We start from the raw sequence: 27,486 nt of genomic DNA on the forward strand, positions 1-27,486 counted from the left end.
TAATAATGATCACGGGCCAGCGATAGCGCCATGGTTAGTCAATGCCTGCATACACCTGACGCTGCTTTTTTATTTCCGTTCTATCGCGCGAATATATTAATATCGGTTATTAACCTTAAAGGCCTGAACCACCAGCATGCAGCATGTTAGCAGGCATTCAAAACACCACCGAAAAAACAGCATTTTCGTATGATCATGATTATGACTCTCCCGTTTATAGTGTCATTCAATATCGTTTATAATTTCAACCGCACGGCACTGCGCAACGGAGTCGGCATGTCGGTCACAATCCCATAGCGAATTGTTAGCATCGGCTCATAAATCCGGCACTCAGCTGCCCAACATACAAAAACCTTGACGTCGAAAAACTCGTGGGGGCCAGACCCAGCGATATGGTAAGGTTAGGTCAATGCGTTCTTCTCTAAACCCTTTTCAAACTTTCTTTCTTTGCTGTACTGCCACCAGACTACTGTACTTCATGCATGTATGATTGTGGAGATCTTGGTGATACTAGTCTTGAAATCCCATTGGAATACGAAAAGTCCAGGGCAAGGGTTTGGAATGCCGATAGAAGAAGCCGAAACGAAACGAAACGTTGACTACGGAGTACCACAACCTCCCTCCACCACAACCAATGTTCATTTCTAACCGAATTCGAACCCGATTTTGAATTTTTTGTGGGATTTTTTAGGAGGCACGTGAATGCATAAACGGGTGAAAATGATACAGAAAAATCAATTAAACTTAACGGGTCGTGGTACATCCGTACGCAAGCTGCTTACTCATGCTCTAACTAGTCCCTGGATATTCCGCACGATAGTTAGCTTAAGGTTTTTATTTCCAACGACTGAAAATATCGGGATTTGTGATAATATTTTCGGTATGCAGCACTGACGGCGGATCTCGCCCGCGGAGGGTGGGAATATTGATAGTCCATGTGCGCAATTGTGGGGTTTAACGTTGTTTCCCATCAATTGATTATTTCTCATGGGTGTTCTCCGCATTTTTCTGTCTCTGTTTGCGATATAGGAGAAAAGCCCTCAACAAAGACAAAAATTCCTATACTATGGGGTCAATTAGATCGAGCTATTGGGTGCAAGTACCAACAACCATAGTTGTTTTTAGCGTCGTTTCGGCACAGGCTTACCGAGAGTTCGTGACGATATCTTGATCTTGATTTTATTTGAACGCACGGTCTTTGGAGTCTTTCGACATAAGAAATTGATTGCATAATTATATGCATATACCCAATGCTAGCTTAAAAATTCGTGAGATCTGCATATGTAACTGGTCTTGTAACACCGGTTGACGGCAATATCGTCGGACCTTTTTTTTGGTCTTAGATTCTGCCCTTTCGTCTTTTGAAACGATAATTGGCTAAGAATGTCTTGATCAACTGACTTTCGAATTTGTCCAAAAGATGAGGCCATTGAAGTCGATCGACCCTGCCGAGATGGTTTGAAGGATTTGAGCCCTGAGGATGTTATGTTCAAGTTAGACCATATGTACGTCTTGGTCTGGCGTACATCTATAGCTCTATCTACCTATTCATCGATGAACCAACCGACCACCATTTTCGAAATTTCATCTACCCCAGAATATAACCCCACATTTAGCCCACCTAGCCCAATATCCATCTCTATAGCACCATGTAGAACCCCGTAACTACTCTGCCCCCCCCACAATAACAACCAACTTCCTCGGCCCCCCATCATTCACGAACCCACTGTGGTCCCCACCCCCACTAGCCGCCACATCATCATAAGGATGCGCATACCCCTTCCCATCAACATTAACCTCATGCACTAATCTGGCATAATGATTCGTAACCCCCCTCGTATAAAACCCCCCTCTATCCTTCGCCGGAATCTCACAATCACAATTTAGTAGTACCGTTCTATTAAACTCTGCGTTTAAACGTGGGATTATTGCGTTCCGTAGAGGTGAAGGACCGGTTTGGAAGGGACCCGAGGACGCGTTGAAGATATCTGCTGTTGTGGGTTTTGTGAATGATTCTTTTTGGAAGGTGAAGGTTTGGGAAGTGAGACAAGTGGTGCCGGTGATTATGCCGAAGGCGCATTGGGTGTCGATTTTTAGTTCCCTAGAGGAGAAGTGGTTCCAGACTTCATCGATGTACGGTTCGAAGTATCCTTTAAACAGTGATCGGTTCAAAACGATCCCCTGGTTTGGGCTAAGCACTCTTAATAATCTCCCTTCTTTATCATTAACAATAAGATCCTTCCATCCTTGCCCATCATTCTCGCTTTGTTCGCGAAGCCCTTGGGCAATAACTTCCAACCCATCCTTCGGTAACCCAAGCACCTTCTTTTCCTCACCCGTAGACGTCACAAGCGTCAACGCAATCGGAAAAGCAATGAAATCAACATAACTGATATTCGCATAAAGTTGATCCGAATTAAACGTAAATTCCATAAACCCCCAATTTGTTTCATAATTCTTGTCAGTGGGATTTGTAACCGACGGCTCCACCAATGCCGGGCCGGGGTTTAATAGAAATACTAGGGGTTTGTCGATAGACAAATATATTCTACCACCGGCAATACGGGGTATTGTGACGGTAATTGATGTCCCCGGGGCGCCGAGTGGGATGGCATAGTTTTCGGATGGGGGTTGGAGGATTTGGGAGGGGGAGGAGGGGTAGTATGGGGTTTTCCCGTCGGATTGGAGGAGGAACCAGGAGTTGGAATGGTCAATTGCTAGGCCAGTGATTGTGGCGTAGACGATGGGGGAGGTGGTGTGGTTTGTTAGTTCGATTTTGAGGGTTTCGGGTGTCATTTTGTCTTGAATTAGTCGAGAATCTTATATTATCCCTGTTCTCTCCTGTGGATTGAAGGAGAGTGAAGTGAGAGGAAGGCTTGCGTTGAATTTGTGGTATTATGGAGTGGCTGCGGGGAATGGCTGGAATTGCAATTTGCAATTGAAGATGGGATGGAGTTTGGATGTTATAGATTTTGAGCTGGTGGCGTATAATATCGTCCTTTCGATATTATATCTTATCTCCGGAGTGATGCTGTGATTCCAGTCTCTGATTCGCTACCGTCGGCGCGGGCTGGCGGGGAGCTTGGAGGCGGGTGATGTCATGTAGAGCTCTGGCCATTTGCATTGACGAAAGCAGGGTTAGCCGCATATGCGTGCGTATGCACTCCAAGTACTAACCCCGAGACATAAAATTTATGGATCCAGAGATTTTTCCTTAAGAACAGGAAATATTTAGGCAACTACAATAATAGATTGTTTACAATTTCTTCCTTGCAATCGCTGACTTCGAACTATTTAAAAATGTCGTATATACAGTAGCGCTCCTGCAAGAACCCTTTTCCCTATCCAGTAGCCCCAAAATAACTTTACAAAAGAATCGAAAAATCTCCCCAAAAAGTTACTTTTCCAAAATCCTCGCTTACCGACAATTTAATCCCTTCAATTTAAGTATTCTTGGTAGCCATCTTGGCAGACCAATCGACAACAAACTTCTGCCACTGGGTAGTATCACTTGGATAGATAGAATACCCATCATCATAAGACTTACCCCAGTTAGGCACCGTAGTTCCAAACTGCCAGAACATATCACCAGCAATGTTATTCGCAAAGACAGTATCATGGTATTGCTGGTGATAAGTATCACGAAGACCAGAGTCACGAGTGACACCGTATTCTTCGAAAAGCATCGGCTTATTAAGCTTATTAGCGATGGCAGCGTGGTCCTTAATCCATTGGTTACCCCAGTCCCAAGTCTTACCCCATGGGATAGGATACATATGGAAAGTGCCGAAGTCGATGGAAGCAAGAGCTGTAAGAGCCTCGTTATCGATACCAGGGCCACCGTTGTAGACGTAGTCGCTACTGCCGGGGGTATTGATGAAACCTTCGTCACCAACGGCGACTAAATGGCAGGGATCGAGGGACTTGATGTATTCAGACATTTCCTTGGCCCAGGCGGTTGTGACGGCTGGAGTGCAAGATCCAGCGCCGAGTCTAGGGCCGGCGCATCGGATTTCGTTGGATAATTCCCATGCAAGGATTGCTGGACTGTTCTTATAACGGTTGACAATGGTCTTGACGTAGTTCTTGTAGATGTTCTTGATGGCGGTGTTGGTGTAGAAGTCGCCGTGGTTGCCGCTGCTGCCGAGGGTCTTTTCAACGTAGAGGTCGCTGAGGTGGGAGTTTAGTTTTGAGAGATTTGCTTGAGGTGATGAATTAAAGTTGGAGACTTACATGCCACCGTATTCAGCCCAGTTGTTGACGAATGGAAGGATAATCTTGATACCCCTAGACTCAGCTCCGGAGATGACACGGTCAAGACGTGGGAGACCACGCTCTTCGGTCTCGAGAATGGTTGGTGGAACGGAACTCCAGTCCTGAAAGACGGTTACATAGTCTTCTTGTGGGCCTGTTTTGTTATTTAGCACACTGGAGGCTCCTCATGTTGTAATTTGGGGCTGAAAAATAATAGAACATACCAGCAAAGTCAGCGAAACCCCAGGTTCGGAGAACCTTCAAGCCAGAGGCGGCGAATGCATCGAGAGAGGTATCGATGTCGAGGAAGTCGTTTGGCCCGTACACTTTTCATTATCAGTATGCACCCCTTTTACACAATTATACATCTATTCCAGAAGTTCTTACTGGGAATGTAGTAGGCATTGCTACCAGCGAAGTAGAACTTCTTGCCAGCGAGTCTGAACTCCTTTCCAGAGGTCGACACAAAGTCGGTCGAGCAGGATCCATTGGCAGTGGTGGTCCTGGTGGTTGTAGTGCTAGAAGTGGTGGTTCTAGCGGTGGTAGTGGGGGTAGTGGTGACTGGGGTAGTTGTTCGGATGGTTGTCACTGGAGTAGTAGTGGCCGCAGTGGTAGTGCGGGTGGTGGTACCAGCAGTAGTAGTAGCGCCGGGGATACCTAACTTCTATTTAGTATATATCTCTATCCACGAGATGCATCGTGATATATCTTACACTGATAGTAGTAAGCATTATAGCTAGTACAGGCTGCACCTGCGACACAGCGGCTATCCCCAGTCCAGCCTATATATCTTCATTAGTAAAAAAACCTCTTAAGCCATCCTTACATGCAAGGATACATATACATACCAATACCACCGCACTGTCCCCAGAGAGTTTGCTGGGCGGCCGCACCAGCGGCAAGAGCAGAACCGACAGCCAAGATCTTTGCCTTCATCTTGAATAATTTGATTATCAACCGAACTCGGGTACTAATCCAATGAAGTTGGTGAAAAAAAACCTGGAAGAGATTGAAGGCCGAAAGGGATCCTTATATATTCTTGGACTTCATTATGGGGTATATTACTAGAGCACGTCAAGTAAACCAATTGAACCAATTAACTTCGAAGTTATTCGGACAGATTGGGTCCGCATATGAACGGATCAGGTACAAAAGCCGTCAGTCACAGACTATCATGATTACCGACGGACTTGAAGCAGTTGGTTGCCGAGTCTCATAGAATAGCTGAAACCATCGGACGAAAATGGAACAATCTTCTGCATAGAATCGTACGCCCTGTCTGGTCGCCATCTGGGTCCGTCTGCATGGCTAGTCGGGTGTTCCCTTGGCTCTTTTGTGGAGAATGTGGATCCGAAAGGTAAAAGATGAAATATCATGGAGCTAGCAGACCCGGCTATATCGATAGGGCATGGAAGGAATCCAATCCAGGTGGATCTGTCGGCATTATTTTGCCAGGAAAAAGCTTGGATAGAATCTTAGAGCCACGGAGGCAGATAATCCGTCGGTTCGAACTTCTAGGCTAGACATATATGAGCAGATATGGCTGGTTATGCCTTAATATAATTTGATGCGCGCCACAATGCATTAGAACAAGATTATACGCGGACTGATCTTAAACTTTTGAGAACGTAGCAGATATATGCACTGGCCGAATGGTGGCCATGAAACGTCCCAACTGGGGCATTCAGGGTTGTGCCGAAGCTAAAGCAGGAACACCGGCCCGTTTGCGTGTGTTTTGGCCCAGGATCTTGGTCTGGGGTGGGACCGATGCTGCCGAACAGGCGAGCCCGTTTTTGCTGTCCCAATTTACAACATGCAACACTGACCGGGTTTCCGTTTGTGAACGGCTAGCCTCGACTCCAGATAAACGGCCTTCTCTATAGATGCAAATATGCATATATAAAATTGGGGTAGGTTCAAATTTGGTGTAAAGGCTACTTCAAATTAGGCATGCCTTGGTCCGTCGAAAATAGGCGTCGGAGCCATTCCTTGTAGCAGATCCTTAGGCCAAGAATATGGATTTATGGAAACGACCTTTGTCTTCCCAAGACTGGAACATATTACCTTGGAAGACTTGATTCCTTGTCTATGTGATGAGATATCGATAAATCATACAATTTCTTGGTAGATTTGAAAATATTAAATTATATGAATTCAGTGACCACTTCGTGGAGCAGGTACGAGCCCAATCCATAGTAAAATACTATGTACAGTTGAATAATTCGGGTGGTCGGTGCGTGTAATGTACGTCTAGTGCAACAACTCACCAATCAAGCTTAGGAACCTTCCTATTCCGCCCCACTCTGTGGAGCGGCCAAGGCTCCTCTGCTAGGTCTGGAAGTTCTGACTCTTTTATCTTCCATAGAGGCGTAACTTCATCGTCCTGTTGCCCGACTCCTTCCCACCATTCGTCAGGAACAAAATATTCCAAAACGTCGAGATCGGGCCAATTCGTATAACTATATATAGCACCATGGTCTGAATCAGTGCCGTGATTGAGACCGCGAAACCAATTTGGATGTTTTTGCTTCCATACCGACATCATATCTCTCAATACCTCTCCTGAGATATCGTCGTCATTTCCCTAGCGACCGTTGGCTAATTGTAGAGACTTTATTGCGAATGATATCTGCATCATGTCTAGCTCTAGCACCGTATTAGTTTGGTCCATAGACACGGACGTTGCATTGGGAGCCTCCGTCGCCGATAATGTAACATCAATCTCGTCGTTAGTGTCGTCCATCATATCATCCTCAAACACTGGCTTCTCAAACACCTCCTATCTTCAGTCGTCATCTCTCTTGATCTTCCAGACAACTGCCTTGACGAAATACCACATCTTTCCATGCTCTCAAATATCTCGAATCCATCTCATACCATCTAAATTATTCTCTCCGGCCCACCACATAGCCTCTATCTTTTGCATTGTGAGCTGTCGCTGAGAACTTCTTTCCATCTTTTCTCTCAAATTCCCATTTCCCCACCACCTGCTCTGCAATCTCATCAACCTGTCCCTTTTCCTTTCCAGACTCTCAAATTCTACTCTTATAATTATCGCTTCCACGGTATTCGGAAATCGACGTTTCCGCACCCAATCCCCGGTAACACGCAACTCCCTATCTCTTCTCTAACTAATAAATCCCGTATGACGAATTGTGATTGTTACAGTCTTCGGCTCAGCGTATTTTGTATCCAAAACATGCAAAAAAGCACTATTTTCTATATAAGATAGCCTTGCAAATATTTTAATATGCCTTATTGTTATATTCTCATGCATCTTGTGAATTGCCTTTAATAACTTCTCCTGTTGATAGAGTGTGTTGGCAGTGTTTGGAGGGCGATCGCCCCAGCCTCCGAGAAAGAAGCATATCTCCGATGTTACCTAGAGAAAGTGCCATGCCTCGGTGTATATACCTTTACAAGTGTGAAGGAGAGCAACATCGGACTTTTGCTCAGCCCAGTAGTCTAGCCGACGGTATCTGCTTGCGACTGGATACGGTCGAGCCAGGTCATTATATGGAGCAAGGGCGTACTCCCGGATCAAATCGCGGATCTCGCCAGGTAGCGTGAATAGAGGACAAAGACTTTGAGGCAAGATATTGGTGAATGAAAGAGGTGATTTGGCGTCTGCTGGCTTGTCTCGTCCCAGCCGTCGTCGTCGTCTTCCCACATTATCTCGTATATGTGGATTGGTTTTGAAGGTAGGGCTAGGTATAGATTTGAAATTGTCGTTGACGAAACGTATGTCTAGGGCTTCCTATATTCTAGGTTTCTACTCAATCTTGGATAACGAGACATGTCCTGCGTGAATGATGGAGAGAAGAAAGAAGGTTTCTCTCCTGTCGTTAGGAAATCCATTAAGTCTCAAGTAATTACCTATATATCTGATCTACTGATCTGCAACGCCTCACTACTGCTCACAATCTTCAGCATATTTTGACGTTCACACCAACCAGCTGCTGCTAGAAACTGTGGTTGATGTACTGCCCGAAAGGTACGGTGTAGATCTGAGTCTATAGGCATCTAGGCGTGACTCAGCCTTGCTTCTTGTATACATCCCGTTTGTTGATGGAGAGATAATGTATCGTGGCGGTGCCGGCCATGTTAGAGCTGGTCTCTCGTCAGAGCTATAGTCGAACTTTGAATGGAGGAAAAGTAGTTTTTACTATGAATTAGATAGTAGAATCTAAGCCCAAGAAGAACCTCGGGTGGTACGTACACCAGGATGTATAATGAGCCTCAAGTTATGGCGCACAGATGTTGGATTTTAGGACGCAACGCAAAAGTGAAATGACTCTTGTTGCAGCCTGAAGGCAGTTAGGGCTTCACCGCAGTCACGTGACTCCAACACAACATGAATGCCCGCCCTTCACATTCTTTCCCTCATCCTGTATCGTGTCTATTTAAGAACCACCTATTTTCGTGTAGACTAGCATCCAATCAATCAATCAATCAATCCAAATTTACATTTCACTTCTCCAATTCTTGATCCCAATAAGGAAACTCTCTATTCCAATAACTTCAGAAAACAATCACGGAGCCATTAGGCCCCCACAACTCTTTCGTCTGGCCAACAAAACAAGAAGGGTCCCAAGACTACCTGAGTACTCTTGTGTTCACGAGACTGTTAATAGTTATAGAGCATAGAAGTGTGGTCTCGAGGGCGTGCGATAGCTAACTATTATTAATCGATTAATCGGTCAATATAACACAGGTGAAATATTTAGGGCTCAGTCTGCTTTGTGTGTACATAGAAGGATTTCTCATCTTAAGTCGGAGCTTTTGCTTGGTTGACTAACTACAGTACTATTTACGATTTGAAGGCCCACTTCAAATATGAGTAGAGGTCGAATTCTAACTCTCAGGCTGAACTTGAGTTTTCCTACTCCTTACAGTCTAAAGGATAGAGTAGGTCCCGAGACTACAGACAAAGCGAAGGAGAGGGACATCATTACACACGCACATGGGTTATCGGGTCACATGGACCTTCATTGAGACAAATATAAATCGGAGCAATATTCTTCATTTGGAGCCCGTAGGTCAAAATAAGAGTCTAAAATAGAATCTGTCGCCTACTGGTATGGGTACGAGACAAGCCGCCCACAAAAAAACCAAAATTTCTATTATACTTCAACCACCTCCTTCGTTGCTCATCACCAATATGAAGATCTTTGCCTCTAACATCCTCCCTCTTCATTTACTTTCTTTCCTCCTTCTTGCTGTAAGGGCGTTAGGATTACCTGCTGATTCTCACACAGATCTACACCCTACTCTCGAAGCGCGATTCATCCTTGAGAAAATGAAGCCGATTATACGGCTGGGGTCTCTGGATCAGAGATCAGGGCGAGGTACGTATTTGGCCAAATTATTCGCGTGTCTTCTTATATGCATATCGATCTCTTCTCCATTAATTTGGTTTTTTCCCCGCATTTAATATAGTCTCGAAAGAATTTACACAGAAGAGGGATGTGAAAATTGTGGTTCATATCACTTCGATCGTGCAGAGTTACCTTCAACTTCTGTCTCATGAAATGCGCCGACTAGAAACAGTTATCCGCTAGGGGAAAATAATTATTATTGTGGTGGTTTGGGGGCCGTCTTCGCCTCGAACCCAGTATTTCTCAGGGTTATGAATATCTCTGAGATCGAGTGTTGATACGAAACTTGCAAGGCAAATTTCCGAAGTGAATTTTCTTGGATACGAGCTACTATTTAAAGTACAGATGTTAACTGTAGTAAGATCTACCAGAATCCACCTACTTGAGCTACTCTTGCAACTTCCTTCCCAAGTACATCGTGCATCACAGTGTTTGGATGGTAAACGTCCGCCCAAAATAGCTGTTGGTTGTTCCCAGTACTCTTCGTATCCGAGCTCAACCCATACGCAGTCGGATTATTCAAAACCATGGTGAATTGTGCATTAGCATCAACGAAAAACGTGTTCACACCGGAGTGAGAACTCTTGAAATTCGAAATATAAGTTTGAAGTTTCGAGTTCCAAGTGGTAATAACAGCCTTTTCTTGGGTCGCCCAGCTTGACTGACTAGAAATCAGTGGAGAACGTTCCATAGGCGGGATATTGTGAAAGAGGAAGTTTCGCCCGCCGTTAGTATAGATCTTGTCCAATAGTCTGAACTCTGCGGTAAGAAGGGTGTCGATGAAAGTGTTGATATCGCTTCTCGAATAGGAGTTACCGATATCATTGATACCAATGAAGGCAGAAAACATGGTATTGTCAGATTGCCATGGTGCTGTTGCTGGCTTGGTAGAATATCGTGTCATCCATGTATTGACTTGATCGGTCATTGACGGAACGTTCAACGAATTGACGAGTGCGTTATCGATGGTTGCCCCTGCGATTTTTGATTGATGTCGTCTTAGCCAAAAGAAGTCTAATACACCATTATAAAAGGAAGAAATTTTTGATGAACGAACCTGATACGGCAAAATTATAAGTAAATGTTTGCGATTTGTTATATTTAACAGTGATGACATCGATCCAATTAGGGCCATTCGATGTAGTCTGGCCAGGGTAAGTTGGATTTCCGAGAGGATTTTGTGTAGAAGGTTGATTTCCGGTGGCAGAGAATCCCGTAGCTGTGTACGAGTCGCCACTATTGCGTCTGTCAATTGTATGCCCATTTTGAATACTCTAAGTCTAGATTTATGTCAATTTACTTACAAGCTAAACCAATATTTGAGCCCACTGGTTGGGGATGTCGTTGGTGACGATGTTTGTGTGGTCGTAGATAAAGTAGTTGAGATATGAGTAGTGGTAGTAATCGTGGTCGTAGTCGTACTAGAGCTGCTCCCTGGAAGACATTGAGAGTAATAAGGGTTTAAAACCGTGCAGGTATATCCCGATATACAATTAGTGATCCCAGTCCAACCAATGCCTCCACCTATGGTGTTCCAATTGACAGGGTTTTAGAACATAGTAACTTTTATAAATCGAAGTGTGCTTAGAAGGCTTACACTGAGACCATGCACCGCCTTGTGCTGTAACGCCGTCTAATGTCAGAAGGAAGATACTAAAGCTAGGAATTAACTTTAACTTCATAGTTTCGATTTTTTTCTAAAATGACAGTAGCAGATTTCGAAATGATCCTGTATTGTGGAATCCTGGACAAAATACGCTAGAGCTAGGACCCTCTTCATGGTTCTTCAATCACACATTTATACTCCTCGGGAGGTGCAAGGTCTCAGTCAATACTTGTCTAAAATAACAGCTTGTCGGATCTTGGATACTGATATCCTTAGAAAAGCTTCGGCTTTGGAAGCGATAAAATTCCGTAAGATCTCCTGAAGACAAAGTATACAAACGGTATCTAAAAGCATGGCACTCCGGGATATATATTATGTTACATTAAAAGAAAGAGGGATATTCCCGTCAGTATCACCAGGTATGCCGGGACAACCCCGAACTTCGATTGTCGATATTCCGGATGTTAGGAAACGACTCCAGACTTTCGCGTGGCGTTTTCACGTTTTTTAAATTCTACAGCATAGATTGAGCCTGGCTTTCCATTTGCCCGGCTGAAATATAGCCTGTTCGCAGGGATTCCGATTAGCCAACGAGTCGAGCAAAGTTGAGCCTATTTAGGCGGCATGGCTCGAATGCTACAGGACCTCGTGGAAAATAATTATAACTCTATTTTACTAGAGTATTTTAAGTACCTGAGATTCCAGATGAGGAATTCAAGAACAATCCCGTTCTGGGTGATATACAATCTATCGCAATCTTATCAGCCTATTTCAACAATTTAAGAGAGATCCACCGATAAATTGATGAGAAAAAGGCGTATTGATACAGTCGCTTCTCTAAGGATCAAATTTAAAAATTTGTTAGCATATATCGAGAGATCTATAGATCCGTGGCTAAGATTGCTATGAGTGCTCCAACGGCGCGGGCCGGTTAATGCTAGGCTAGAGAGTTGATAGCCACACAATTGTACAAGAGCAGCGAACTCGAAATAAAATTTTCAAAGCACTTATTCTATCGCAAGCCATCTATACCCCTGATCTTCATTTACACTTTATCCCAGAACGCTTTTAAGTTCTTTCTTTTTCGCTGATTATGTAATATTGATATATTGCCCTGACATTTTCGATGCGTACTGACGCCACGGCCGCAAGTGTGCAACTGTGTATCTACACGTTGTTCTTGTGATTTTCGTGCCGAGCCCAGGCCCACCCATAGCGAAACTTGGGCACGACATCTCTAGATCTTACACAAAATTTTTAATCGAATCCCTTCAAAATTGAGAGAATTGCTAGTGATATCGTGTTTGGCAAACCCCACAAGATATAATAGCCCTAAGCTTATGAAAACGTGTTTGCGAACGACATATGAATAGCAACGCTAGTCTAGAATCTTCACGATGGCCATGCACTGTACCGGACAAAAATTTACTGTGCGAGACGGTGGTTGACAATTTTGCCCCAAAATTGGGGACCTTCAGCGAAAACGTTCCAATCTACAAGTCAATGCTCTGTAGACGTCCAAGTCCGATTCCTGAATTTATTTCGGCCATTATCTCCCCAGAACTCCTTATCTTGTCAGAATCATTAATGCATCTTTTGAAGCTGATACCGTTAGCATAACTACGTGGTGCGGACGGACCATGCGACGCTGTGACGTCAAACTATTTGCCACTAGCTCTTGGTTAAGATCCAGATGCCTGAATCGACAGCCCCACAAATCAGTTAAAAAACGGGGAATACAAGCTTCCTAATATTCTTGGTGTTTCTTGGGACATAACTTTCAAGAGTTAAATTTTGAAACTATCGACCCATCAAAACATATTAACATTTATATCTAGGCAGCTGAAGAGCCGAAGCACTAAACAAAGTTTACAGTCTGGGCCACGTAATATAACGGCTATTGTATTAAGAAATCTGAATTTGCAAGGGAACTTGCTGACGTGATGAACTAGACTGCGCCTTTTGTAATACTGGAGATCGTTGAATACTTCTATCGGAGAACTCTAGAGGAGAGGAGTGCAGAGGATTTAACTCATTAGCTTATGCTTCGTTGTTCATATGTCTCACAGCCTAGAATTTCTTGCCTGCGCTAATCTTTGCCCGCACAATCTTATCCGGGATCTGCAATACCTTGAGATATTGTTACCAAATCGACGAAATTGATGGTATCAGGAGCCCAATATGTAGGGATTAGTACTCTGGGTACTGCATCCGAATTACCGTGACATCAACCAGGTACCAAACGAATCGAATCTTCTGTATCTCTTTCCAGGGTTTTGAGGATTATAGATTCGAAGCGATATTTAAATAGCCGATATCAGGGTGACTTTTCTAAAAGTCTCTGAAAATTTTCACAACCTTGTTGGTAGCTAGCTCTAGCCACGGGGGCCTTAAGTCCGAACTCTACGGTTATATATCTTGAAGTTCTTTCGCAAGTTGCGACACCGCCAGAACCATTAATTGCCTGAAGGGCAGAATAACACAACTATTTAGGGGAAATATTCATATTTGGCTTGTGTGAAAATCCTAGGGAAATTAACATGGCATTCTTTGGTAAATGGAGAGAAAGCGGGGGGTCTGATGTCGAAAAGGCATCGGCCGACCCATTAGAAGGGCAGGGACAAATGAGCCCAAAAGTTCTGGATCCTAATGCGGGAGAAACTGAGGGTCTCTCACAGGAGCAGGAGGAAGTTCTACACCGAAAGCTGAAGGGACGGCATATGCAAATGATTGCCATTGGAGGCTCTATAGGAACAGGGCTGTTCGTTGGTTCGGGCAGCGCTTTGCAATCTGGCGGTCCAGCGTCGCTAGTTATTGGTTAGTATCGTTAAGAAAAATTTACGATATCTACTAACTGTAGTTTTTTCTAGACTTCATTATTATCGGTGCCATGCTCTTCTTCACAGTCCATGCGTTAGGAGAATTAGCAGTTATGTATCCTGTGGCAGGTGCCTTCTATACGTATTCCTGCAGGTATGGCTAGTTCATTGTCATACGAAGGTATGGTCGTTACTAACGGCTATTGTTTAATCCTTTAGATTTATTGACCCAGCGTATGTAACACCGTACGAAGTCAATTAATACAGAGAGATTTGTGATCTGACTTTAAAAATTTGCGCTTTAGCTGGGGTTATGCAATGGGTATGAATTATGCGTTTGTAAGGAGCCAAACCTGATCTTATCCGATTCTACAAAGTGAAGCTAACATGATACAGAACTGGCTAGTTGTGCTACCCCTCGAACTTACTGCAGCCGGTACGATTTCTAGTACCTAATTTCCTGGCTATAGCATAAATATCTCACACGATAGCTTCGATAATAGGTATAACGTTACAGTTCTGGGAAGGAGCGAGAGACATACATATTTCTGTCTGGATCACAGTTTTTCTCGTCGTTGTAACAATAATCAACTTGTTCGGAGTTCGGGGTTACGGTGAAGTTGAATATATTCTTGGAATACTGAAAATTATAGCCGTCATTGGCTTCATAATTACGGTATAAACCGATCTTTCACTCCATGGATAAGCCGATTGGCTAACTTGGACTTATCGATATAACTAGGCGATAATAATCAACTGTGGCGGTGTCCCGACCGACAATAGAGGATATATCGGTGGAAGATACTGGCATACACCAGGCGCGTTTCGCAATGGGTTCAAAGGCTTCTGCTCCGTCTTTGTCACAGCCGGTTTCGCATTCGCCGGTACTGAGCTTGTTGGCCTTGCTGCTGCCGAAGCCGACAATCCACGGAGATCGTTGCCAAAGGCCACCAAACAGGTCTTCTGGCGAATTAGTTTGTTCTATATCGTTAGTTTGACTTTGATCGGTTTGATTGTACCCTCCGACGATAAACGCTTGCTCAATGCGTCTGGTGGAAATACTGCGGCTTCACCATTCGTGATTGCATTCCAATTGGCGAATATTGCCGTGCTCCCATCCATCTTCAACGTTGTTATAACACTTGCTGTTATATCTGTTGCCAATTCATGCACTTACGGATCCACAAGGACGCTCCACGGTATATTTTACCTCTTAATTCTAGTCAGTGCCCTGCTAATTAACTCAAAATTAGCACTTGCAGAACGACATATGCTTCCATCATGGTTCGGATATGTTGATAATCATGGTAGACCTATGTTTTCACTGATAATCGCCCTCCTTTTCGGATGCTTAGCCTACATCAATGAGGCAGCAGGTACGCAGCTCTCTATAATAGTTTAGAATTTACAGATGCTAACGTGAAGGCGCTTCCTGTAGCTGGCGAGGAAATTTTCAACTGGCTTCTCGCTCTTTCCGGTCTCTCGCAGTTCTTCACTTGGGCTAGTATAAACCTCGCCCACATTAGATTCCGCCATGCTTGGAAGCTTCAAGGCAACTCACTCGACGAAATACCATTCCGTGCCGCCGGAGGAATTATTGGATCATACATGGGATTCGGATTGAACTGTCTTGTTCTTATCGCTCAGTTTTATATTGCTATTTCGGTAAAAGCCCCCCTAATCCTCGAAAGCCTTCTTGGTACTACTGCTAACTCGGGTGTTCATTTAGCCTTTGGGGTCTCCAATGAGCGCCAAAAATGTAAGTCCACAGAAATGCTTTTATATGAGTTTATATTCTAACACAGTCTAAAGTTCTTCCAAAACTATCTCGCCGCATTTATCATTCTTTTGTTTTACATCGGATACAAAGTTTGGAAAAGAGATTGGAGCTGGTACATAAAACTCGAAAACATAGATCTAGTTACTGGGCGAAGGGAATTAAATCTCGGGGAAACTTTAAGGAAGGAACGGGAAGAAAGAGCAAGATGGCCAGCATGGAAGAAGGCTTGGAATTGGTTCTGCTAAACTCGGAAGCCTAAGTAGAATTTGTATATGGTTAGCACTATTGCGCTACATTTAAGATCCAGCCAAGTTATGAGATTATGTAACTATATGAATAGTATGATAGCGTTGCATTTTAAGAATTTAGCTAAGCCACTGTTCTAGGGGCTGTGATTATACTAGCTAGTACACCTAAGGGCACCTTAGCCGTCCGAGAGTTGCAAAGTTGCCTCCGAATTCCTCTGTACTGCGCCCCATTACGATAAGAACTTAACTCTTGTATCATCGTATTTTGTGTTTGCAATATAACAGCCCACAACAGCCCGCCCAGTAAAAAGGATTCCGGCCGCCACACCAATACCAATATCAACTTTACCCCCTGTCTGTAGCCCTCGCGACCCCTCCACTGATCTGCCAACTGTCCAAGGCTTGTCGTTAAATATTGTCGTAATGGTCGAATATATTATTGCTGTAAAGACACTAGCTGTGCTAGTGGCTACTGTACCAGTAATAACCATCGATGTAGCGTCAATATTAATATTGACTATATTCGTTTTCATCACCGTGAATTCCACGATCTCGGTAGCACCCGTAATTGTCTGCGTAATGACTTGGGAATCTACTTGAGTTACGGTTGGTGCAGCCGCGGTATCCTTCCCAGTGCAGTACTCTTGATACAAGCTAATAGCCGACGATATATCCCTGGTTTGACCTCCACGTGCGGCGGATACGCAATCATATAATGACTTTGCCGCTTCTGAGTGAAAGTCCCGTCGACACTAGCAGCTATCTAGATATGGCTCGTAATAGTCACATCCAAGAAAAATGCCAAGGTTGTCACAATTGTTGGCGGTGCAACATATGCAGGCCCTAACGCATGGTTGAGCTGACGAGAATTTAGGGAGAGAATATGTTGGCACCGTTTGCGAGACTGCAAGAGCAGTGAGGGTTGCCAAGATAAATAGAGTCGTGAATTTCTTAGTAAAATCCGTGTTTTTCGTCCCTATATTAAAGGTATTTCGCCGTTTTAGAGTTAATTTGTAGCTTCATAGGCCCCTGCCAGCGCTTTCTGGTCGTCTTGGCCTTAGTAGGTTTTAAAACAAAACCTGAATGCATGGGCCTATCATACATCTAGTTTTTGCAGATCTGAGACTTACAGGTTTGACAAAGTTCTAGCCCGGGATGCAAGCTCCCAAGAGTATACGTACGGTGTGTTTAAGGTCCTGTCGTCGGCTCGGCTTTAAAGTTCATTTGATTTCTATCCAAGGTTATATTCGAGAATTGAGTAGATTGTTCGAAGTGATCAAAATCGATTCCGCTGAATTCAACCTGCCCCAGATTTAGAGCAGCGAAATTTGTTTTAGCCGTAGAAGGCTTGCTGCTTTCCACAAACGGAATTAAACTTATGTAGGACCACAACATGCGGTTCAAAACTTCTAATACCAAACCCTTATAAATTTACTTGATTCTCGTACTAAATAATGCAGAATTGTGAGTGACCGAAATAGCGACATAATACTCTTCTTGTCGCGACCATAGAATATTAATATAATAAGAACTCTGACAGCCGAGTCTAGCACTTGCGATGTATCCACAAAATCCAACATACGACAAGGTCGACATCGCGACCCTTTTAAACTAGCTTTTCAGTGGAACCTGGCAAAATATCTGTTTGTTCGGCAGACTTCCCTCAGGCGAGATCCAAAATATCCCAAAATACATAGCTGCCAGGCCAAGTTGCCGAAATTTCTCTCTTCAAACCGATTTTATGTATAATTTACAAGTAAATCTCTTACGTTCTGAGCATATATAGATGTCCATGGAGGCTCGCTACATGTGTTGAAGCTGTGGTATAATACATTCATGGCAGTCAAAATGTTCTGGCACAATTGCACAATAACTTCTCGGGGACTCTAGAACTAAAGCCTCGTTAAAACATATTAAGTAGAATTTAGCGTATCCGGGGCTACTTATCTCTCGGCATCTTTTACCGATGTCCACCAGGCCCTGTCGGTTGCGCGAAGGGACCAGGTTTTCGCTGTTCAAACTGCAACAAATGACGAAATATTCGGTCAACCTGCAATTCCAAGGGTGGGTCGGTGACGTTTGCCAGGCATGCCGCCCCAACATGCAACACCATGGTACCGGTGGCCGGTTTAGAATGAAGGAAATAGACTTGAAATCTGTGGCGAATAGAGGCCTTGACTGAATAATAGTCTATATGATGCCCTATAATCATACATCATTGTGCCGTTGAGAAAACGTTGTGGGGTGTGTTATTTTTCATGGAGAAAGTGGAGGCTGACGTCAATGCCAACGGTCAGATATATTGAGGTGAATCTTGCTACTCTCGATGCTAGCGATTTCACTCTCGAATATTTTTTTAAGGCAGTAGTAAATTTTCTCGCAAGTTTTGATTGATAGTCAAGCGTACTAAAGTGGCTTTGCGCGAAAATATTGAAGTGGTATTAAGTGTCGAAGTAAGTAATCTTACCTTCTATATAGTCGAATCTACAATATTCGAACACACATGAATTCGGCTACAACAATGGATTTCCCGCTTGAATATTTGGGAGCGATAAATATCTGACGTGCTATTTATTTATAGTTTCTTGGTACGACAAAGGTGGTAGATATTAAGCTCGCAGTCGAATCCTCTCCGTTGAAGAACCATTCAGATATCGATACCCAGTCTTAAGATCTTTAAATCATCTTGAATCATATACGTCCGTGAGCGCGCTGGCTTCACACCAAACCTGCCAAAATGCCTATCCATGAACCTCGTTTCAACCAGGAGAAACTCACCATGTCTCCTCCAAGCATGAAACCGTGGAAAATGTCACCCTCAATACCAAACATGTTACTCCCCAACTTCTCCCCTCCACAATTCAAACTCCCCACTCTCTCAGCATCAATATATTTCCCCCCAGAAACATTATTCGAGGAGGATCTTGAATGTCCACCTTCTATTGCAAGGTTTTCATTAGATGATCCGACAGTTTGCGTTATTGGTGCTTATGCGGAGGATACGGAGGGAGATCCTGTGAATCCGCAGAACGCGATGAGGGAGAAAGGGAGGATCTATTTGGCTAGAGTTATGGATTTAGAAGGGGAGGTTAGAGGGGATGCGGCTTTTCCACCGGATCCACCTAGGAAGAAGATTATTCCTAATATGTAAAACGCCTATACCAATACTTATTGGCTGGTCAAAGCAATTGTTAAGCTAATATATTTCAAATTCTAGGATAATAGCAGACGACATCGAGACACCGGGAGGAATTGTCGACCTCTGCTGGTCAACCAGCGATCCAGACCTTCTTATCGCAACGACAACCACCAGTGAAGTTCTCATTCTTCAAGTCACAGTTGGAAATCGTCCGCGCTCCTCACGGATCGATATCCTTTCTTCCCATCGTATTTCTGACCGTAGTAATCTGGTCGTCTGCGTCGCTTTCTCGCCCGCCAAAAACGATATCATTGCAGCTGGCTTAAGCGACGGTTCAGTAGCTATATTCTCCCTCCCAGATGAATTGGAAGAAGATAACCAAATCAAAGTTATTCGTAACTTCCATCCCTACGGCGAAGATCCAATTCTTACTCTTTGTTTCTCAAATGACGGGAAAGAATTATATGTTGGAGATAACAAGGCAAAGGTGTCCTGCTGGAAGATCGGAAAGGCCGGGAATAAAAACCCAGAAATTCAATGGGGCGACGACTCAACTTTCAAAGACGGCGATTGTGTTACAAAGCTCATTGCATGGCCGACTGAGCGGTCGCCTAAGAATACCATACCACGTAGAAGACCACTTCTTCTTGTTGGCGGCCTGGATGGGAACCTTCGTATCACCGATTTGACCGAAAAGCAGGTCATTCCGCCACCACTAACTCAAGAGGAAAGTATTTTCGATCAAACTGAGAATGATCCTGATGGTGGTATCTGGGACTTAGCTCTTCTCCCACCGATACCTAGGAAATCGCAGTTGGAGAAAGTCGATGTCGGCGTGTTTACACCCGGGGACCATCCAGAAATCCCAACAGACCCTGATGAGAACGGTGTCCTGGTTTCGTGCATGGAAGCCGGTGCGAGGGTGTTCGTCCAGCGAGAGGAGTTCATGGAGGTATTTATTCGTGATTCTGAAAAGACAAAAGACAAAGATGAGGAGGAGTTGGACAACGAGAAGGGAGTTGAGAAGGATTGGTTTAATCGAGAAAGGCTATTCGAATGGTATAATGTAGTGCAGTTTAAGGAGCATAAGGGGAAATGCTATGCAAGTACGGCAGTGGCTTTTGTGGACTGGGATCCAATATTCAAGGAAAGCGGAGAGCAGAGGAAGAGAAGAGGCTGGAGGCTTATGACGACGAGTTTTGACGATCGGAAAGTTCATATTTGGCAGGTTTTTGCTGATTAATCTGTTTAATGTAAATAATCTTCTTTGAATTCTTTCTTGCAAGGAGTTTAAATTGGCCTGCATTGTTTTAATGTAAGTATAGTCTCGCAGCGTCAGCTTGCCCCGATGTAAGTATCTCAATAGCTGAATTCTCTTTACTGAACTACTCAATTCGTTTCAAACGATATCCTAAGTAGTGTTTGTTTTATACTAGCTATTTTTAATTTATTTTGTTTTTGTCCAACTTCTACCTCCTTAAATTCATTCACGGTGCTTGGTAGTGTCATATCCAGTGATATCTATTCAAAAGTTGAAATCCCCAAAAATCCATGTATACCCTTCGTATCCTTCATAATATCCTTGAAAGTCTCCAGAGTACTTACAGGACCCCATGAACCAACAAAATTATATCCTCCCGAATACTAACAACAGCATTTCTAATCCCCAATGCTATTTTACTCTCCTCGCCAATCGAAATCGTATTCTTAGCTCCAATACTTCCTTGATCCGTTAACCCAAAGTGTACGACAATAACATCTGCGCCCGCATTCGTCATTTCCACAGCCTGGTCTATAGTAAATACATATGGAATAGTTAAGGAGTCTAAGAAATGTGTTAGTTTAATCATTTCGACCTCTTTGGCGTATGGCATCCCCGTTTCTTTGAGGGCTTGACGAAAGTTCCCATCGATTAAACCAACAGTTGAGAAATTCTGGATACCGATAAAATCGAGGGGGAAGAAGACGGAGAGGTCTCAGAAGGGGTCAGTTGCGCATATCCTGGCGAAAACTGGGCGTAGTTTTATTTGCTGGAGAACGGTTGGGGCCTTTAACCTCTCCTTATGTTAACATGTATCACATATGTAACTCGACGAGGTATATAAATTTGCGGGGACGAACCATATTGCAGACTATTGCATTTGCGTCTCCATATGGCATTAATACTGCCAACGAGCCTAGCCCATGCATTCGATATAAACAGGAGCTGTAGAGGGCTATAAAGTCTGCGCTTCCTTCTTCGATCAGTTTTGCTGATATGCCAGCTCCTAAATTGTATACTAAGTTAGCTATTAAACTCATGCTGTAAGCTCCGTTTATTCAGTTGGCGATAGATACCTGTTCCCGATCTAATAATAATTTTCCTTCATTAAGAGTATTTCTAAACCTCTCTAAGGCTTCAGATCGACAGGTTGGTGGAGGCAGAATTAAATTCTTAGGCTAATAGCTCGTGCAATCATGTGTATTAGTGAAACCCAGATGTATTATCCGTTACAATACCAGGGAGAACCAATATCGCATCCAGGAGACGTCTATTTATACATGCTTAAGCTCGAACTGTACCAAATCCCAGTTTTGTGTGCGGCAGCCGGTTTTTAATTACGTATTTGTGTTACATTACCAAACTGTAAATATCATGATATCACATATCATTGATTATTCCCACTGGAGTACTACCTGTTTACAGAATTCAGCCCTTAGAAACACCTTAAACTGGTGAAACTCAGCGAAACTTGGCTGCGCGGATTGTCTACAACGTTAACTTTTGTTTGTCGTAGTTATTCTGAGAAACGGATATCTATGGTATCGTGATCGAAATAGCGGTCCTCCGAATTCACAGCCAAGGCTGAAAGATTGCTGGCCATCTTGCCGGCTGGGTTTGATGCGAGGAAATAATTTTAATTTGAAGCCTCACAGAAGCAAACATTCTGATCCTTGGGATTAACTGTGCCTTATGATACGAAACTGAAAAATGAGCAATCGACTTCCCAAGAGGTAAAGCAAGGCTATGTGTGGTGGACATGTAGTTTATAGTGGTTGCTAGATTTAACATTTCACCTTCAATGAATACATATTTGGCATTTTCTTGTAGTATGAAAAAAGGAATTGTATATGGGAATGGAAAGGGAAATGTGGCAGGAACTTTATATCTTCAAGGCAGAGTTGTAACCGTTAATGATCAATAAGACCCCGCAGCCTCTTGTTACACTTATAGTAACTGGGCTGCTATACGCATGAACCCATAAATACGAGATATTCTCTAAATTCTGATGATATAGGCCCGTGCTTTCGATCCATTTATGGAAATTCCTAGAAAGTGCAGTTAAAGCATTACTCGCTAGCTAACTGGAAGAATCGAGATATACCCCGGAGCTAGGTAAAGAAAAAGAGGATTTCTAGGACGGGAAATGCGCCCTAAAATAGGCTTCGAAGCAACTCAGACGCCTTAAAGACTTTATGCAACATGCTAGAATTCACAAGCGCCTCTAAAAGCTCTCTAAAATCCTTCTTGAGAACACAATATGGGATCCCAAGTCTATTAAACCCGGCCCCGTAGCCCGGTCCACAACTCCGCTTGCTTCTAGATTAGCGAAGAGGTAGTTTCGACATCCACCTATATTTTAGGAAATCAACAGTATATTATATACGGAACTGCCTCGCCGCCAGACATCTCAACTGTGTAGGGTAAGTTACAGAATAGCTTCTAGCACCTTTACGACCTGAGCTAACTCTTCCCAAATCTCACCAGTTTCACTTTTTACGCGTACAAACAGCCTCGCATTGATCGGAGGATGGGTGCATTCTATAGGTAAGCTACACCATGAACTAGTATCATCAAATATCTGTTAAGGCTACACCGAATTCTAACTTTAATTTCTAAAATCTATTTTATATCATCATATATATAGAGGTGATATCCCTCCGGAGCGACAGATGGTGCTCAATCTTGAGCACGGAACCGAAATTTTGATAGTGGACAAGCATCTTCTACTTGCTAAATGTTCTATGATTGTATCGGTCCTGGGTTTCCAGGACGCCATGTGGCCTCAGACAAATCGTTACCGACGTAGAAAACTACCACTTCCGAAAATTACACTGGTCGCAATGGAACTAGTCGTTGGCTGGATGTATGCTGGGATATTCAATCTTCCATATAAGTATCATACCGATGGCACGACCATTCAGGATACATACCAAGCAGCAATTTTACTTCAGCTCGGAGAATTTCTGGAAGAAATAGATCGTGTTATACGAGAGGGTGCCCGAAAGGATGACAAGCATAGGAAAATTTGGAGCTGGTTGAAGCTTAATGAAAAAGTTGGCAAGAAAGGTACCCAAAGCTTATATACTGAGGGCAAGGCTGACCTGGAATCCTCGATTCCGGAGATACAAGACTGGAATCCATTCTAAGCATATTGAACTTGAAAGTCAATACCTCGCTGTTTGGGCCCCTTAAAACTATAGTATCATTTGCGTCAAGAATTGCTTGTCCCTTTCCCGATTGTATCAAGAAATTCCCCCTCAGAACCAATACCCAGGCACCTGACTTCCTAGAGAGTCTCTCCAAATACCATCAACCTCATTTCCCCGACCATACAAAAAACTATTCTGGTTCGCAACCAATTGCTCCATCCATTGTTTACAAACCTCCTCACTATCAATCACAATATTAATCTCTTGACTATGAAACCAACTCTGAGTATCCTGATTTCCCGACCCCTGTATTCCAACTCTTTCATCCACAATCATAAGTTTAACTTCATAAAGAACCCCAAGTTAGCCCATCGAACATCCCTAAACTCCGCCTTCCCTAGATCCAATAACTTACTATGACAAGTCCTAAAATGCTTCGACGCATGAACCGGCCTCACCATATCTCGTCCAACATACCAATATATCTTCAACATGTTCCTCTCTTCTTCACTTAATTGCTTCATCATATGCGCAACAACCCATTCGTTATGACCACCTTGAGTTGGTAACATTTCGCCTAGGTCGTTATATCCTAGACAAAGTATAATAATAACTTCAACACCACATTTTACGGCTTCTAGCAATGCTGTGATTACTTGTGGGGCGTTTAGGTCGGGTGTTTGGATAAATATTTTGGATTTTGCGAAATGTATTGCTGAGAGCCAGGCGGCGTTTTGGGGGGTATTTAGGGAAACGTTTCCAAAGCCTATAATGTTGTTAGATCCGCGGATATGAGAAATAAAATTCGATATATGCGATAGGGATCTTTTAGCTTACTCGCATATGCGGCTCTTGGAGCAAGAACCATCGGGATGTCCTTTGTGTTTAAGCGAAGATGTGAACGGAACGGTACTTTTGCAATATCGTCGCCCGTTGCGTCTGGTAGGAACTGATTCATAACCGATCGGTCTATCCCTAAGCTTAGTAATCTCACGAAGACAATACACTATAAATCAGTGTCAAAAACTTACTTAAAATATTGGACACATCCTCAATTGCTCGTCTAGGCGGTGGATCATTAAGCGATGTAGAATTCACTGGAGCCACCACAGCGTTGGGGTCCGTTAAAGAGCCGCTGCCGCCTCCGTTCGCCGAAGAATGTTTCGACACCACTAGCAACCCCCACGTCCATATTGCATGATCCCATACCTCATCCACTATTGGACCCTCAAACTGGCACATCATCTCCAGATTGGAGTTATCTTGAATATTGCAACTATTGAGAACTGCGATTCTTCTATCAATGACCATGAATTTGGAGTGAAATGTTCCGATTGGGAAGTTATGATAATTTATGACCTCAAGATCAATATTTGGAGTATCTTGAGTAGGAGGTAGACCGAGGGTATTCCATTCGGCTTCTGTGACTAGAACTCGAGGCTGGAATAACTAGACTACCATGTTAGCCCTATTAATGAAGCGAGGGAGTGTAGAGGGTATTGGTTAGAATATGAAATGCGTCCTACATGCTTTACACTACCCCTATCGAACATAATTTTGACTGTTACGCAGGACCCATTGGTTTGACCGATTCTTTTAGAAAGCAGTTTCAAAGCATCTCCTATCCTTTGCGCCGCGTATGAATGTTTCCAGAAATTGGAAAATATCATAATTTCAGATTTTGCTTCAACAATCAAGTTATAGTAATGGTCTGCGATGTCCGGGACACTTTAGGTTCGTTAGTATTATAGTCATGACAAAAGCTTTGACAGGTATAATTTCAAAACTAACGTTGAAATAATAGTCAACGGAACTGTCCCAAGAGCTCCGGCTATCGGCTTAGACTGCTCGTTAGATGAAGCATGTTCCCCAGGATTTAGGATATTCAAATATATCTAGAATGTCAAAACCGTCAAAAATCAAAATTTCCATTATTCTCGAATCTGATCAGGGTACGAGACAACAATCTGATGCGCTAAGCTAACCTTCGAGAACAACTCCGACGGCTGTGTAACCCCAAAGCTGCTGCCTTCTGTGACAGCACGGAATTCGCCTTTACTTGGTGTATGAATCTTAAGGGAGATAGGTTCTCCACTCATTAACGACATCATAGTGTCGAAGATGCCTGGGTATTTCTTTGAATTGTGCTGCATGGTGGTGAATATGCAATCCGGCGGGTCCCGGTACCGTCTATTTTCAAGTGCTTTGCGCCTGTTAGATTGTAGCTTGATCTATAAAGTCTTCTAGCTGTAATTTCTGTGTGTCTACTAAGTAAGTACATTTAATAGATCATGGGCAGTTTATGTTAAGGTATATGAAGCCTAAGACAATACATTCCAATGCTACCTCATGACGTAGGGCGGCAAGTTGTTGTAGAATCATTGCGACAACACGACTACATCACTCTGCTGGAGATCATGAATTGACTCTGTATTGCTATACCATTACTCGAAAATGAACCCAGAAGAATCAAATCCTATAGTTCAATTGATGCCTCCACCCGCTTCCCTTGCAGCATCATTATCCGGCTTTAGTCCCGCATTAGCAGGTCCAAACACACATCTCCCCGTTGGAGCATCAAACCTACTCTCATGCACTTCGCACATCGTCAGCGAAACAATCCTTCCAAACTTTCCAACAAATCAAAAAAAGATATATATAAAACTTACAAGGACAATCAAACGTCTTCTCCATCGGATCCCACACCAAAACTCCATAAGCATGAGACAAAGTCCCGTAAACTGTCTCGTCTTCCCTTCCTCATCTTTATAGTGGCATTCCATATTGCGTTCTGTCCTTTGATATAATTACCCCTGTGCATGGTGGGAGATCTTCGATGTCTGTTGAGTAATCTCGCCTCTCTCGAGATTTGGCGATTAGTTCTTCCAAGTGAACCTTCTCGATGTCTTGGTCGAATAGTTGAGATTTCGGTTTTCTTGCTACGTCGTAGATGTTCTCCCAAGTATTATTGTTACCAGTGATTTGGTCACTTAATATCTTTGCACCTATAATTCCATAATTCAATCCACTTCCACAGTCCCCCGTTATCACAAAGATATTAGTATCAGGTTTCTCACGGCCAATGAATGCCAAGTGGTCGTTCGAGTCGACGACTTGACCTGACCATGAATACTCCGGTTCTGTGTTTGCGGTGGGGAAGTTTTCGAATACCCATTTCTTTAGTTTTGAGAAATGGAGTTCGTAGTCTTCGACGTCGATGTGGCCTGTTTTGTGTCTGCCGCCGGCTATGATGAGGTATTTTAGATTTGGGTTTGGGTGGGGTGTGATAGAGGCACTGAAACTGAGTATGTCTGTTGATCTTAGGATGATGTATTCTGGGGCCTCGGTTTGGGGAATTGTGGTTGCGATGTGATAGGTTCTATTTTGCCGTTAGCAATATTCTTCGCTGTGGGTTTTTATGCAGGTGGGCTCTTACCGATAGTAGCCATGTGCCATGATATAAGTTCGTGACCCTATTTTATTCCAGATATCAATGCCCTATCTCTTAGTGTACATCTATCGTCATTTTAACTTACGAACAGGCGCATTCATCGCCATCACAAAGTTCTTAGCCTTGATAGAAACATTCTTCCCATCTATGCCTTAACCCTTGTATGCGTATAGCACGAAAACAAATCCGAACAGCTATCATAAAGATGCCGTAATATACCATGTAAATATTTCGTAGGATGGAAGGTCGTATAGCTCATGGCTCTGAAGGTTTCTGAGTCTGATATCCCGTCGTCGACGAGGGCTTCTGCTGGTGCTTCATCGAGCCCGACTATATCACTATAAGCCTCTATTTCTTTGACAAGTTCTTCTTTGGTAGGTAGGGATATATGGCAAGGA

At 43.4% G+C, this 27,486-nt stretch overlaps 8 protein-coding genes across 8 annotated transcripts; 2 read left to right on the forward strand and 6 right to left on the reverse strand.

Moving 5' to 3' along the window:
- Positions 1-1,665: 1,665 nt before the first annotated feature.
- DFL_008066 (uncharacterized protein) lies at positions 1,666-2,796 on the reverse strand (the record flags this gene model as incomplete). Its single annotated transcript, XM_067637746.1, has 1 exon — positions 1,666-2,796. One exon carries the CDS (start codon positions 2,794-2,796, stop codon positions 1,666-1,668), a length of 1,131 nt encoding a protein of 376 aa, XP_067485704.1.
- A 647-nt stretch (positions 2,797-3,443) lies between these two features.
- On the reverse strand, positions 3,444-5,190 carry DFL_008067 (uncharacterized protein; the record flags this gene model as incomplete). Its single annotated transcript, XM_067637747.1, has 6 exons — positions 3,444-4,170; positions 4,234-4,408; positions 4,479-4,580; positions 4,642-4,911; positions 4,968-5,036; positions 5,103-5,190. The coding sequence occupies 6 exons, from the start codon at positions 5,188-5,190 to the stop codon at positions 3,444-3,446; spliced, it is 1,431 nt and encodes a 476-aa protein (XP_067485705.1).
- A 1,416-nt stretch (positions 5,191-6,606) lies between these two features.
- Positions 6,607-7,180, reverse strand: DFL_008068 (uncharacterized protein; the record flags this gene model as incomplete). The annotated part of the gene is made up of 4 exons (XM_067637748.1): positions 6,607-6,713; positions 6,791-6,816; positions 6,936-7,014; positions 7,132-7,180. The coding sequence occupies 4 exons, from the start codon at positions 7,178-7,180 to the stop codon at positions 6,607-6,609; spliced, it is 261 nt and encodes an 86-aa protein (XP_067485706.1).
- A 2,816-nt stretch (positions 7,181-9,996) lies between these two features.
- Positions 9,997-11,314, reverse strand: DFL_008069 (uncharacterized protein; the record flags this gene model as incomplete). The annotated part of the gene is made up of 5 exons (XM_067637749.1): positions 9,997-10,607; positions 10,690-10,868; positions 10,937-11,066; positions 11,124-11,156; positions 11,230-11,314. The coding sequence occupies 5 exons, from the start codon at positions 11,312-11,314 to the stop codon at positions 9,997-9,999; spliced, it is 1,038 nt and encodes a 345-aa protein (XP_067485707.1).
- Positions 11,315-13,778: 2,464 nt separating this feature from the next.
- DFL_008070 (uncharacterized protein) lies at positions 13,779-16,082 on the forward strand (the record flags this gene model as incomplete). The annotated part of the gene is made up of 11 exons (XM_067637752.1): positions 13,779-14,055; positions 14,109-14,211; positions 14,277-14,291; positions 14,363-14,396; positions 14,454-14,493; positions 14,561-14,733; positions 14,800-15,256; positions 15,320-15,433; positions 15,496-15,722; positions 15,787-15,816; positions 15,870-16,082. 11 exons carry the CDS (start codon positions 13,779-13,781, stop codon positions 16,080-16,082), a joined length of 1,683 nt encoding a protein of 560 aa, XP_067485708.1.
- Positions 16,083-18,822: 2,740 nt separating this feature from the next.
- On the forward strand, positions 18,823-20,467 carry DFL_008071 (uncharacterized protein; the record flags this gene model as incomplete). The annotated part of the gene is made up of 2 exons (XM_067637753.1): positions 18,823-19,232; positions 19,303-20,467. The coding sequence occupies 2 exons, from the start codon at positions 18,823-18,825 to the stop codon at positions 20,465-20,467; spliced, it is 1,575 nt and encodes a 524-aa protein (XP_067485709.1).
- A 3,278-nt stretch (positions 20,468-23,745) lies between these two features.
- Positions 23,746-25,790, reverse strand: DFL_008072 (uncharacterized protein; the record flags this gene model as incomplete). The annotated part of the gene is made up of 7 exons (XM_067637754.1): positions 23,746-23,981; positions 24,053-24,403; positions 24,475-24,606; positions 24,669-25,086; positions 25,164-25,365; positions 25,429-25,532; positions 25,623-25,790. 7 exons carry the CDS (start codon positions 25,788-25,790, stop codon positions 23,746-23,748), a joined length of 1,611 nt encoding a protein of 536 aa, XP_067485710.1.
- A 613-nt stretch (positions 25,791-26,403) lies between these two features.
- DFL_008073 (uncharacterized protein) lies at positions 26,404-27,347 on the reverse strand (the record flags this gene model as incomplete). Its single annotated transcript, XM_067637755.1, has 4 exons — positions 26,404-27,016; positions 27,074-27,110; positions 27,174-27,233; positions 27,308-27,347. 4 exons carry the CDS (start codon positions 27,345-27,347, stop codon positions 26,404-26,406), a joined length of 750 nt encoding a protein of 249 aa, XP_067485711.1.
- Positions 27,348-27,486: the final 139 nt, after the last annotated feature.

Source organism: Arthrobotrys flagrans (assembly GCF_004000055.1).
Source record: "Arthrobotrys flagrans strain CBS H-5679 chromosome Unknown unitig_1, whole genome shotgun sequence".
Classification (NCBI taxonomy): Eukaryota; Fungi; Ascomycota; class Orbiliomycetes; order Orbiliales; family Orbiliaceae; genus Arthrobotrys; species Arthrobotrys flagrans.